A 13,933-nucleotide genomic window follows, 5' to 3' on the forward strand; every position below is an offset into this window, starting at 1 on the left:
AAAATCATATGGCTGCCAGCCTGGAGTAAGCCTGTTAATCCAAAGCCACTTTGACAGCCTTTGTGTCAGTTTTTCTGCTTCTTTCGTCTCATTTAGCTACACAAGGTTGAGTGGAACCCATTCCAGACATTGACAACGCAGAAAAAATGAGGTCGTCACCAGGAACTGAATTTGGGGCCTCCTGATAGTAAACAGCAATGCAACCATTAGACTGCAAAGGTAGTACAAAAGGTTGGACTAATCCAGTGATGCAAGTGGAGATATAATAGAATGATAAAGGGGATAAACAGTAGAATTAATAAACATAAACCTTGATACTTACTTAATTCTGTAGATCATGAGCATTGAGCAAAAGACAACACAGTATATTTGCTCTTTTCCTAATAGTCTCCATGTTTATGAAGCTGTGCAGGCTGGCTTCATGGACCAAGAAATGAATAAAGGATCTCTTCTGCTTGTAGTCTGTAGCAACATTCTACAAAAATATCTAATTCTGCCTTACATTAATAAGGTTGGTGTATGACATTAAATTAAGGTCTCATATTGTATGAGGTCAACTGATTCCAGACCTGTGACTAATTGCCACAAAAATTCTTTAGGCACTTTGGGCTGACCTAGCTTCTCTTTGCTCCTGAGTGAACTGTTATCAGATTTACTATACACTGCTCAACACTTTAAATGTGCATTTGTGTGTGTTATCCACTTGCCATTAAAATGGTATTACTGTGTGATGCAGGAAGTGGTGGTAGAGGAAAGTTGCTGGAGGTTGTGTGAATTTAAATCCTCAACATGTCTTAAATATATTTATTAGCCAGATCAACAGATATGAGCACTCATGTGTAAGATGAAACATAAGTAAAATAGGCAGTGCTCAAATTACAAAAAGCAAACTTAACACATTTCAGATGGATCCCACATTTACTCGTGTTTCTCATGCCCCCTGTTACAGACAGATCTCTAGAGCACTTGAGTTTTCTAAACGCACTCTATATATGCCATCTTCTATGATTTATTTTAACTACTTTGTCTATTTAGGTGTTTACACTAGTAGTCAGTGTGTCAAACTTGATTGCCCTCATGTACTTTTTGCTTATGTACCATTTCGATTTTTTTTTATATTTCAAATAGTTACTATTTTTGTCTTAAAGGTCCTCCTGCTTTTAGAGGCAGCCCTATTCAGAAAAAGGAAGGAACTGAACAAATCTTAAACACTCTCATAGGTTTTTGACGTGAATATTCAGACGTTTCAAGTGATAATGAAGATCCAGATGACAGCTTGAATGAATGTTTTGTGGTTCTGAGGCTGATTCTAGTGACAGTGGCAACATTAGACCTATATAGAAGCATAAGATTCAGTTATTTTGTTTTTGTGAATGATTCATTTTGTTATAAAGTTAACCCTTTTGAGATGGTACCTGAGTCTCACTCATAAAGTTGCATGGGCTGTGCCCAAGTGAGACTCAGGCACCACCACAAATGTGTTAATATCTAGTTCAGTATAACACACAGTAAAAACCCCTGCCCCTCAAAATACCTTAAAATAAGTACGATACAAAACAAAACATGATAAACTATTATGTAAACAGTAAGAGAATGATGAGAAAGACCCAAAATAATCAAATATAAGCCCTAGACATAATATCCAAAAATACTCAAGCAGAAGCTGACACTCCAAACTAGTATTGTACAATCAGCTAACAAGAAGAAATTACCTAGATAATAAACCACACACAAAAGAGTTGAGCACAGTTAACAATAAAATATGGATTCTTAGGTTTTAACATACCAGGCCCTTCGCCAGTCTCACTATTACTGAACTATAGTCTCTTGTGCAATTTAAACTGAAAGACATGCACTGAACAGAACTGGCACAAGCTCTTCTAGCTGTTGTGATCAAACACACACCATGGCTAATAGCAGCCTGTATGTTGTCAGCACTACCTTCCCTGCAGCCATGAAGCCAAGCACTCACCTACAGTGACCGATACCCCATGTTGATAACAAGCCAAGTGCTGCAAGCACAATACCCAAACTACACAAAACTGCTTCTGCTGCTTTGGAACACAAACTTCCTGCTCTGTGTTGTCCAGTTGAGGGTCCTCTCAGATAGTCACTAGCTGTGTTGTTGTCCTGCTGGCTATCTGCACACTGACACAGCCCCACACAGCTGACATGGCCCACACAGGCTCTCCTGTAGCTCCTCATGACCAAAGTGTCCTCTGTGTCCTCACTGTATAGGGGGCTGCTATCAAAGATGCCAGCAGGCAAGTGCCATTGGTCATCTCAGGTGCAGCTTCTAGCTGCCCAATTTCCCAAACCGGCTATGCTGAGGCATAAGTGAGACCTGGCAGCATGCCGTCCATGGCCCTGGTGCTCTGCATTCGAAGTCTTATCCCACGGCTTTCCACAGGAGCCAACACTGGCTCTAAGTTGATGCTGCTTCCATCACTCAGCACCAGTTGCCTCTCCACTATCACACTTGCCTGTTCCTACCCTTAGCTTGTAACTGCATTTGGCAGATAAGCATATTTGTGTACCCTCTGCCATGACAGGGATGCATACTAGCACTGGATCCAGCTGCCAAGAAGGGGTGGAATTCAACTGTGCCACAAATTGGTAATTCACAGCACAATTATAAGGTATGGTCAAAAAGTTTTCATTTGAGGACACTGTTGTAGTATATATGCAACACAGTATGACTCCAATGCTGGTGTAGAAGTACTGACATGAAAGCAAGGGATTAATGTGTCATTTCTGTCTTTCTGATGTACATCCAGTAAATGCAAAAACATGATCTACAATGATGTTAATACCAAATGTGTCTAAACATGACAGACACCAGTCGACATCCATTGGAGAAAGCTGAATGTGTACAGGTTAGCATCTCTGTCAAAAACCACCAAAAAGTTCAATAACCAGCCATCTGTTGAAAAGGTGATACACACCCAGTACATTGATTGCCAGGGTTCATTGCTTATTGATTTCAAGGAATGTGCTGCCTCCATCACTGGAGAATTGTACTCCACAAGACTGGAGAAATTACGGCATGCAATCAAGATGAAACATCTGGGAAAACTGCGACAAGTGGTGCTGTTGCTTCATGAAAATGCACATCACCATATTGCAATTGTCATATTGTGGAAGTTATGCCATCTCAAGGGGGAAACACTCAAGCACCCACCCTACAGTCCTGATCTCTCTCAATGTGATTAACTTGCCTTTGGTGCCTAAAAAAAGCCTTGGAGGGTCAACGGTTCCTGTCAGATGAGAATTTGCAGCACACATTTATGGACTTCTTCATGCATGGACTTCTTCAGGCAGAAGGACAGGGTGTTTTACCAAACAAGTATCTTCAACACGGTGCTTTTATCAGATGATTGCCTCAATGCTTACAGCAATTTTGCCTGATTGGCATACCAATTCTGGACTGTACGGCCTTCAGACAGAAACATTTTAGTTGCCCTTTGTACTAACATTGCCATCAGTGAAAATCAAAGTTTACAATTGTGTATATTTTCAGAATATAAATGGTGCAACACGTTTGTCCTTTCTACAAAAGCATCTCACCTGAATAACAATAACATCCACAGCAAAACAGAATTTGAATTTCAGAAGAGTTGCTATACTCAGAATGTCATTTACTTGTTCACTCACCACATTTTACAAGCAATAAATAACCTAATAGCACCAGTGCCTTTAAACTGGCAGGTTTTAAAATATTGTCCTGTTGCAGTCCCCAACAATTAGTTTTCCCTTCTCATCCCATTTAGTAAGTCTCCCCTGACCGGGGATCAGAGCAATTTTTCTTGACTCTTCCCATTTTCTAAACCTCACCAATCCTTTTCCTTCAGTCCTCTTCCTTCCTCTTCAACTCTTCTGCCAGAAAAAGTAGCCAATGACTCCAGAAGCTTGCTCATTTACTTAATCTTTATAAACATTTTCTCCTTCTGCCACTTGGTGAGTAGATTTTTATCTGTCCAATTACATTATATTGTGAAAAATTGATTACTTTTGTTTGTACACTTTGTCGTAATGTATTACCTGGTAGACTTTTTAGAGAAGCTTAGTTCTAGACAGAGTTTAAGATTAAAAGTATCTGTACGGTCTGATCATAAAAGATATAGCAGTAACTTAATTAAAGAAATGAGTACTAGTATAATGTCTCTTACACCTACAAAACATCTTCATTCACATGAAGTACTATTTGTATTTTTATTCACACACTCCCAGAAGTAATCAGGAAAATATTTGTTCAGTAAGTGACTTCCCTCCTACTCAATATTCAGAGCAAAATTTGGAAAGTAGCATAATCTGACAAAGTTACTGTTCTCTGAGCAAATATTAGACAGCAGCTCTTTCACATTACAGTGCATTCACTATGTAATGTACTGGCATCCACTGTGTGAAATACAGTACATGATTATTCTTCACTAGTAATACAGGGTGTTCAGAAACCCTCTCTGCAGTGCCGTATGATTGTTAGCCACATATGCCATATGATATGATTGTTTGCCTGTCTGGGTTACTTCCCTTCAAGTCAGGGACACTTTCAAAATTTAATGTGAAAATTTAAGTAAAACTGAATATTCAGTAAATTAATAACTTGTATTTCACTGAGTTTCATTTCAGTATATTCACTGCGGCATACGGCATGCGCAGCTAACAATTATACGGCACTGTGGAGAGACTTTTTGAACATCCTGTATTTTTATTAACATAACGCAGTATAGCCCACTCTAGGGGTAGAGGGGTGGCTACTATGTAGGATGGGAGGCAGCGGAAGGTTGAGGTGGGATAACAGGCTGGTGAAGACCCAGAGGGACTCTGCTATCGAAATTAACATTTTATTTTATTCTTACATTCATGCTAAGTCAGTGTAGGGTAGCAAACATGCCTCAACTCCAAGTGAGGAGAGCCCAGTAACTGGCCAGATGACAACAAGTGACTAACCAGCTGATTGCCCGCATGAGTCCAGATTTTCTGATGCCTGTGCTCAGTCTGTGGCATGTGACCCCAACACAGAATTGTGCCACAAACACCTTGCATCAGTGGTGCATGAAGACAGTCAGGAATCTTTCTATGGCAGCCAGCTCTGTGATGAATGAATGTGACCCAGTGGTCTTTGGTATGCAGCGCAGCAGCACGAACATTGCAATGGCAGAAGATGGCTGCCGTGCACTGGATGCAACCTGCTTGCTGATGTAATGATCGTGGGATGGCCTCCTGCACCATTGCTCTAAGACCAGAAAGTGGACTTAGCACAGGAACCTGGTACAACAGAGACCCAAACTCATGAGTGCTGCTGGCAACTCCATGTGGTCTCTTTGTCTGGTACAGCCCTCATAGCCTGGTAGAACTGCTGGACTGTGGATGAAACTGCTACAGACATGACAGCATGACACAAGGTATCAGTGCACTTTTTACACTAATGTGCCACTTTGTCATGTTCTTGGCAACACCACTGAAACCTGTTGATGGTAGAAATCCCCTTGGCTGTACTGTGCATTACTGCAGTGCTGGCAGGTTTCACCAAGAGAGTCTGGCCTGTCTTGCTATAATTCTATAGCTGTGTTGCTGTAATTCAGCTACCAGAGGCAGTGGCAATACTCCACCACATATTTCCATAGATTTTCCCATAAAATTGTAGCAGCACTACACTATCCTCCTTCACAAAAAGACACAGCTCCCACATCTCACTCAAGACCAATCTGTAGCAGGATATCACATTTTCAGAACAAATTTTTATTGTAAAAATGTCTGATGGCTTAACTCACAAGGTTCAGGAGCACATTTAAGCTATAAACCTTACTTACTAGACTTCCACTAGCTATTAAGTGGCTTATTCCTACCCCATTTAATAGCCTGTTGGTTCTTTTGGAGCACATGTCACATCATCCCTTTATATTTTACATCCTGCCAGTCATGTTCTTTTGGCAATTCTCTTTACAAATGCTCATGACTTGTTCCATGGCCTCACATCCTCTTAAACTCTAGATAATACATATCTTATTAACATTCACACTATGGTATTCCACATTCACTCAGTTTCATGCTCTAGGGATTCAGTCTGCCAGAATCTGTACATAGATGGATTGGGTCGATGGGTCACTCTCTGCCTCTGATAATGAAGGCTATGAACAGCTAAGTTAGAGCCACTATGGTGCTAGATATCATGATGCTCAAAGTCACAGCTACTCATCATTGCCCTCCCTAAATTGCTTAGCATGCTGCCTCTACTATTCTGCAGAAGTCTGCCCTTCTTTTGCAGCTACTAATTGGCTCAGGGAATGGATCAGGTCTGGTTTCAATGTATTATTCAAAAAGGTTTGATGCTGCATCAGGAGTATCTCTAGTGGTTCACCTGGCCAGCACAACTGTTGCTGTGACATGTTCAACTGGGCTACTCCAATAACTGTAGCTTGTACATGGAAGATTGGCCCCATTATGTCACCTCTTGTCCTATTAATCAACAACCCACTAGCCCTCAGCTCTATCCACCTTGTTTCCATGAACCTGTACTGCCCGTAGCAACTTGCCACCACTACAACATTGTTGGGCACAGAATAAATCCAGTGTACCCCCACTTGTTGCAAATACAGTTGAGGTTTCACAGTGTCCCTCAGACAATTTATCCCATTTGTTCTGTATAAGGACAGCTACACTACACATGTGTTTTCACCAGTTTGAATCACCCAAGCCAGACACACTGCACTCTTCTTTCTTCTGACAGCATTACAGTTCCTCTTCTGTCATCACTACATGTCTTTCTCCTTCCTCAGAGATTAACAACATGCCACCTGTCCTTACTTGTCCAAATTCCCCTGGGGTTCCCCATTTCACTGGATAGAGGTGAATGGTGTAATATTTGAGTTATGCATGTTTCCCCACTACTGCCAACTAAACCAGTATGTAAAACTGTGCCTAGTCAGTCCTCTGCTCTACTCATGCCAAATGGTAATAAAAATGTAAACTCTGCACACTGGGCTCTACAATCAATCTCAGTTCAGTGGCAGTTCCTGCTGTACTCTTTGCAACCTGAACAAGTATAGCTCAGCTGCCCCTGCAAATCATGATCAATAGCTTCCTGTAGGCTTGCTGTTACCACTTGTGCATCACACACAGTGTCTGCTAGTGATTGTAACATGCTTGTTATGGTGATTCTTGCATCCAACATATCCATGCATGCTTGCATGATCCCCAGATCTCAGTTTACAGTGTCCTGTGATGTCTTTGCCTACATCACCACCTCTCTCATCAGTTTCTGAAACACACATGTCTTGGTCAACACTCCATACTCAAGCTTAGTTTCTGAATGGTGTGCCATTCTACCTCCAACTCACTATCCTCTGCCAATTTCTTCATGACCTCTACTATCCCATTCAGTTCTTTGATGTTGCTGGCATCAGCTGTTCCAAACACCATCTTCAAAATTCTCTCTCCAGCATCTATCCAATCCCTCTTTTGGTGACGTAGTGAACACAGCACCACTTACTGTATCTGTTCCCAATTGTTCATAAGATTTATGCAACTTCTCACATTCCCCGGAAACTTCCCTGAGTGCATACCTGCTCTTGGCTCCCCATCAAAGTCCAGAACACACCTCCTCACTTCATTCCAGAAATCCTTTACATTAAATACTAATACCAGCACCCATTGATGGTTGGTAGCCAACAATCCTCTTGTTTGGAAAATAGAACTCCTTCCTCCAGGTGCTGATTCTGCTGCACCCCCCATCTGCTTCAGATGAAAGGTGCAGCACAGCCATGATTAGAGCAGAAGGCTCCTCACCATTGACCTCTTGACATTGGATACACCCAAAGAATGGTTTGATACAGGAGAAGAAAGTACAAACAACTTCTTAAAATCAAGAGTAATTAAAACTGGACTTGACATTAAAACTTTTTTCTCTTCTTCAAATACATCTTGACATTCCCTCCACCCACATTAAATTTGTACATTTCTTCAATTGCTGTGTGAGTGATTGGCTATATCAGTAAATCCCTTCACAAATTTCCAATAATAGTTTGAGAGTTCCAAAAACAGTTGTAGCTCTCTTACTCAACTTGGGAACTGGGAAACCTTTTACTTCTCAAACCAGTCTCAACTCTGTTTTCATCCCATCTTTGCTAATCATATGCCCCCAAGTAGCCTACTTCCTCCAATGCAAAATGACACTTCTCAATAATTAACACCATATGTGCAGCCCACGACCTCCATCAGATGTTGCCTCTGTTCCTCCACATCTTTTGAGAATACAATTGTATCATACAGGTAGACTAGACATGGAAGAGACTCTAGTTCCCTCAGTACTTCATCCAAAAATCACTGAAACATTGCAGGAATACTCTTCAATCATAACAGTGTCCTCCAATATTGGTAATGACCACAGGGTACCGAAAATGCTGTCTTTGGTTGATCCTCCAGAACCACCTCCTGCTAATTCTTAAATACATGGTAGAGAAATACCGACACTGCCCCAAGTTATCAATGGCCTCTGTGATGTTAGGTCAGGCTATTCATCAGACACAGTCTAACTGTTAAGATGATGGTAATCACAGCAAAACCTGTATATCCTAGAGCCATCTGTAGACTTCTTTGACACAATCACAACTCCTGCCTCACATGGACTATTGCTCTCTTCTATCATCCCATCAGTCAACTGCTGGTTGATAAACTCCTCCATATTCAGTTGTAAATATTGAGATACCCAATATGGTCTGTGATACACTGGTGCTTCATTGCCTGCTGGAACTTAGTGCTGAGTAGTGAGCATTGTTGGCAATGGACCCAGGAGAAATAATTCTTCAAGCTCCAACAATAACTCCTCCATTTGCACTCTCTGTACACCATTTAGATGCTCCACCTTCTTGCATAATGCAGTCTTAGCAGATGCCTGTTTGGGCTCATGGTTTACATCCTCTGTGCACAAGTCCTACTCCTCCATAATGTCCAAACTTGTTACAAACATTCACTTCATCAACTTCACTTCTTCAGCATCAAAATTATTGAGATTTGTGGCTGCTACCTTCCTACCATGTCTCTCCTGTATGTGTACAATACTCATTTTAAAAAAACAACTCACTAAATCTAACACATTGTTTCCTTCCAATGGCTCTATTACACATAATGTAAGTCTGGCTCCACCCTCACACAAAGCAATTTTCCAGTGCCACCTGGCACAGTTATCCAAATCAAGCCTTAGTGTATATGTGCATGATTTAATCAGAGCACCCAACACTATAGACACACCTCATGACAGCTCTACACTGGTAACTGATTTTCATAGCTGGAATGTTTTCCCACTAAGTTCCACCACATTTTTCCAAAGGTCAATCTTGGAATGATGTTTATACAAAGGATCCAACCCAAGGATCATGCAGTAACCCTTGATTACATGCGGCACTGTTCCCACCCACTGCTTCATCTGAACTGCCTCCAACTAAAAATCTGTTTCCACTGACACCAATGGCCTTACTTCATTATCTCCTACCCCATACAACCTATGGCATATTGGGTTCCATTGCCTCACTCACTAGGTCTTTACTGGTTACTGACACATGTTCTCCATGTCCTACAAAACTTAGACTTCTTGCTCTTTCCTCCCCCCCCCCCCCCCCCCCCTCTCCCCAAAAACACCTATTATCACACATTATGTCTCTATATATGTACTCATTGTGTCTAACAACAACATCTTCTGGTGACTTCAGGTTCCCTCTTGCAGGTAACGGCTATTTTTTCCTCCCTGTCCACCCCTATTACCATTTCCTTCACATACACCAGTCGACCATTTCCAAAATTCTGTTGACGATACATATTACCTCTATCCCATTGAGGCTGGTGGGACTGCTTCTGCACATGCCCTGCCTGTCCACATCTGTAACACCATAAATTTGTGGATAACACTCCACACCTATCACATACACCTGTTGATATATTTATCTCCTCACATTCCATTACTAATGTAACACCAGAATGAAAATCCTTTGGAGCACCTGTGTGTACCCTTAACATATCAGGTAGAAAGCCTCTTAGAAAAGCATTGAGTGCTCTTTGCTCAGCTTCCTGGAGCAAAATTTTATTTGCCTCAACATTCTCCCCAGCTCATATGTATACACATTCACCTTCCTTATCCTATTTGCAAAATTCTGTAGTGTTTCCAAAACCTCTTCACAGCAGTACTCAATTGCTCTTGAAAAAACCTTGCACTGTTCTGCTTCTTATAGCTCTGCAGAAGCCCTTGCTTCAGCTGCTTGAACATCTCCACATTCCTCAGTGCCTCTGTTCATCTTTTTTCCTCTACCACTAGACATAATTTTGCCACTCATAGTAACTGACTCTTAGGCCAACCACTCGTACCTGGTGGTTTCGTCATGTCCTCGACAAACAATACCACAGCCTCAGAAGAACTTACAGAGAGGGGACAATTAGGCTAGTGGCAGCTGTATCAAACTCATGGTCTCATGACTGGGACAGTGCTATTTGCTTGTGCTTAACTACAAATTGTCCCTGCAATTCTGTATTATCTGCTGACAGCTGTGCTACTTTTTCCATCAACAAACATACTGCCTCTGTCTCCATATCTCTAACTTTGCTACTGCAACAGCTTTATCCCTCACTCACACACAATACATACAGTAGAAGTACAGAACAATTCACACACTGAAAATTACCAGCAAATTATACCTTATGCATTGCCTTGCAACATGGCCATAATGGTGGCTTGTAGAACAAGTTACAGACACTGACTCAGTGCGTGGCACTGTACATCCAAGTAGAGTGCTCAGTGAATGTCCAGCATACCCTAAACTTCAGAAAGATTAGCTGGTTCCTCTGGCCTAAACAAAGTAACCTATAGGTTACGATGACACTTGCACATAGATCCCATGTCTGTCACAGAAACAAAAAATAACCCACAGTTCTCTCACTCACCGCACTGCATTGGCAGTGCTGGCTGTGGCCCAGACATTGAGCTGCATGGATGATGAACCAGCTGCTGCCAACCAAAGATGACACCACCACTTCTGACCCAACTATAGCTGACCTTGGGGTTGGATGGGTGGCCACAGTGCAGGATGGCAGGTGGCAGGCTGGTGAAAGCCCAGAGAAACTCAGCTGTCGAAATTTATTATTTTATTTTACTTATACATATACGCTACTTCAGTCCAGGATAGTGACCATGCCCCAACTCCACATGAGGAGAGGCCAGTGGCCAGTGAGATGACAACTAGTGCCCAGCGAGCTGGCTGCCCATGCAGACTCAGCTTTGCTGATGCCTGTACTCAATGTGTGGCATGGGACCCTTTTGTGTGAGTCATGCTAAAAACACCTCACATTACTGCTACACGAATACCATAAGGGATTTTGCTACAGCTGCCAGCTCTGCAATGAAAGACTGTGTCCCAGCAGCCATTGGCATACAGCATGGTGGCGTCCACACCACGATGGTAGAGGGTAGCTGATGTACATTTTATGTGACCAGCTGCCTCTGGGTGGGAGTCCAGTTTGCTGACGAAGGAAGCCTGGGGTGGCCTGCTGTGCTGTGCCACTAAGTCCAGCAGGTGGTACTGTGACAGAGACCTTAGCTCATGAGTGCTGCAGGTGGTCCCATATGGTCTCTCATCAGGCGGAGCCCCCTATGTCCTGGTAGAACTTCTGGGCTGTGAATGAAACTGCTACCAACATGATTGCTATTTATACAAGATAGCAGTGCACATGCTATGTCACTGCACTGTTCCTGCTCACGGTCTTGGTAACATCACTGAAACTCATTAAGAAATCTCCTGCTCGTGCTGAGCATTATCGCTGCACTGGCAGATTTCACTGAGCAAGCCTGCCCCATCTTGCAATAATTCAGCAGCTCTGTTGTTTTAACCAATATGACAAAACCTGCACTAACCAGCTACCACCAGCTACTCTAATACCTCACCACATATTTCCACAGATTTGCACACAAAATGGTAGTGACACTACAACAGAGAGGAACTTATATGAAACACCAATGATAGTGGGATGGAGATTACTTCAATTTGAAGTCATCTATTTTTGCTTAAACTGAAATAGTTCTTCTGCTTGCATTTTTCAGGGCAGTCTGCTGCAGCATTGAATGATGGAGATTGTACAGGAGATTTCATTGTGATTCCAAATCCAAGCCAAAATGGTGTTCCTGTTAACACGGACCGTTTCTGTGGAAATGCACTCATTACAACAACAAGTATGCATTGCATTCAATCTGTTCTTTATGTTAACAAAGTCAGTAAGTTAATACAGTCCAAATATGAACATTGGCAGAGAGTACTCCTAGTAGAGGCATTCATATTACAAAATTACATCTTGTCTCTGATGTGCAGTCATTTGTAACTTTTTATTTCTTTGTATTTTTATTACAAGCACCATGGACAAATATTTTCAGTACCAGCACTGTGGACAGATAATGTAATAACCTACTTTTATGTCTAAGTGATGAGTAGGGCTTATGAGCAGTTCTGAATGAATTTATTTTTAATGTAGGTTAACAAGGGTCTGATTCAGTGCTTCATTCACATGGGTTGGATAAAAACTAGTGGCAACACTACCATAACATGAAGGATGTGCATCACATGGAATGCATGCTGTCTGTAACTGACAGCAGAAGGTCATTTGAAGCATTTCAGTGAGCAGCAACAGCTGTGTTTGAGTCAACTGCTGTGTGTACTCTTTGAAAGTGCAAGAGGCCAGGTCAAATACCCTAACAGTATGCTTAGGAAACACAAAAAATGTGGATGGAACGAGTTTGAAGTGGCACATGGTCTGAGCATGTGACAATGTTTCCTCCTGTCATTGCACCTCATCATCCTTCATGACAATGAACAGTGTCACACGGCAAACCCCATGCTGGAGCTCCTGCTTACATGGGGCGGGAAATACTGGAATATCCACCGTATTCATCCAATATGAGTCTGTGCAATCATGACCTGTTCATCAAACTGAAGCAGCCTCTTCATGGCACCCTCTACAAGAAGACATCACTCATGGCATAGACTGCTCCTTGTGAGACATTGGCAGAGATGGATGTGTTGACATTGTACAATACCCTCCATCTCTGCAGGGGTAGCTGATTGAGATCTGAGGAAGGTGATTGAGATGTGGCTTGTAATATGATGAATGTCTGTCAATAAAGTCTTGTATAAATTGCAACTGTATTGCCACTACTTTTCATCCAACCCATGTATAGAAGTTCTGATAACAATAGAGGATCACTCCATTTCAATTGGTCTAATCCCTTCATCTTAGTATCTCAGATATTACTGAAATTTGGTATGTAGAATCCAACAATTATCAAACACATTATGAAAAATTTTAGCTCTCATTCAAGTGATGGCAGTTGAAATATCAAGTATGTCACACTCCAGAGTTTTTTTTTTTTTTCTTTCGTTTTGATAATAGATTACATAATAGTTGGAGTAGTCTCTCTGTGATATATTTTGCAGTAACTTTCTGCTAAGTTAGTAACCAACTTACAGCTTGCACGATTCAAGGTTGAATAGGTTGGTCACTATGGCCACTCAAAGTTGAGGGGAAAAAATGATCAGTTCAAATATTTTCTGAATTTCAGCCACTAATTTTTTCTAAACAAGAGGCTTTAGGAAGGCCTCCTTTTATAAGAATCTAAAGTGCTTTAAGACTAGCAAAGTCACCAAGTCCTAGCCATTACAGATTCTTGGTTTACTTTGGGAAATAATATCTGGGAAACAGTACATACTGACAGCCCATTGATGCAATAGCAAGTGCAGGAAGAATTGCCAAATGATGGTGCTTAGGAACTGAGCATCGATCATTTCTCTGTGCCAAGTGTTTTAATACCATGTTCCTCAAGGATGCATGAAATTTGTGAATGTATCTTGCTGCTCAACTGAGATCTCCCACATATTTCCAGCCCATCATTCATCATTGTAGA

At 41.7% G+C, this 13,933-nt stretch overlaps 1 protein-coding gene across 1 annotated transcript in view; it reads left to right on the forward strand.

Moving 5' to 3' along the window:
- LOC124594185 overlaps window positions 1-13,933 on the forward strand; it is a 148,460-nt gene that overhangs the window by 98,801 nt on the left and 35,726 nt on the right. Inside the window, exon 8 of the mRNA XM_047132545.1 lies at window positions 12,083-12,211. Within this exon, the coding sequence (XP_046988501.1) occupies window positions 12,083-12,211 (129 nt within the window). The remainder of the gene's footprint in view (window positions 1-12,082; window positions 12,212-13,933) is intronic.

The sequence above is a fragment of the Schistocerca americana genome, chromosome 1, assembly GCF_021461395.2.
Source record: "Schistocerca americana isolate TAMUIC-IGC-003095 chromosome 1, iqSchAmer2.1, whole genome shotgun sequence".
Lineage (NCBI taxonomy): Eukaryota > Metazoa > Arthropoda > Insecta > Orthoptera > Acrididae > Schistocerca > Schistocerca americana.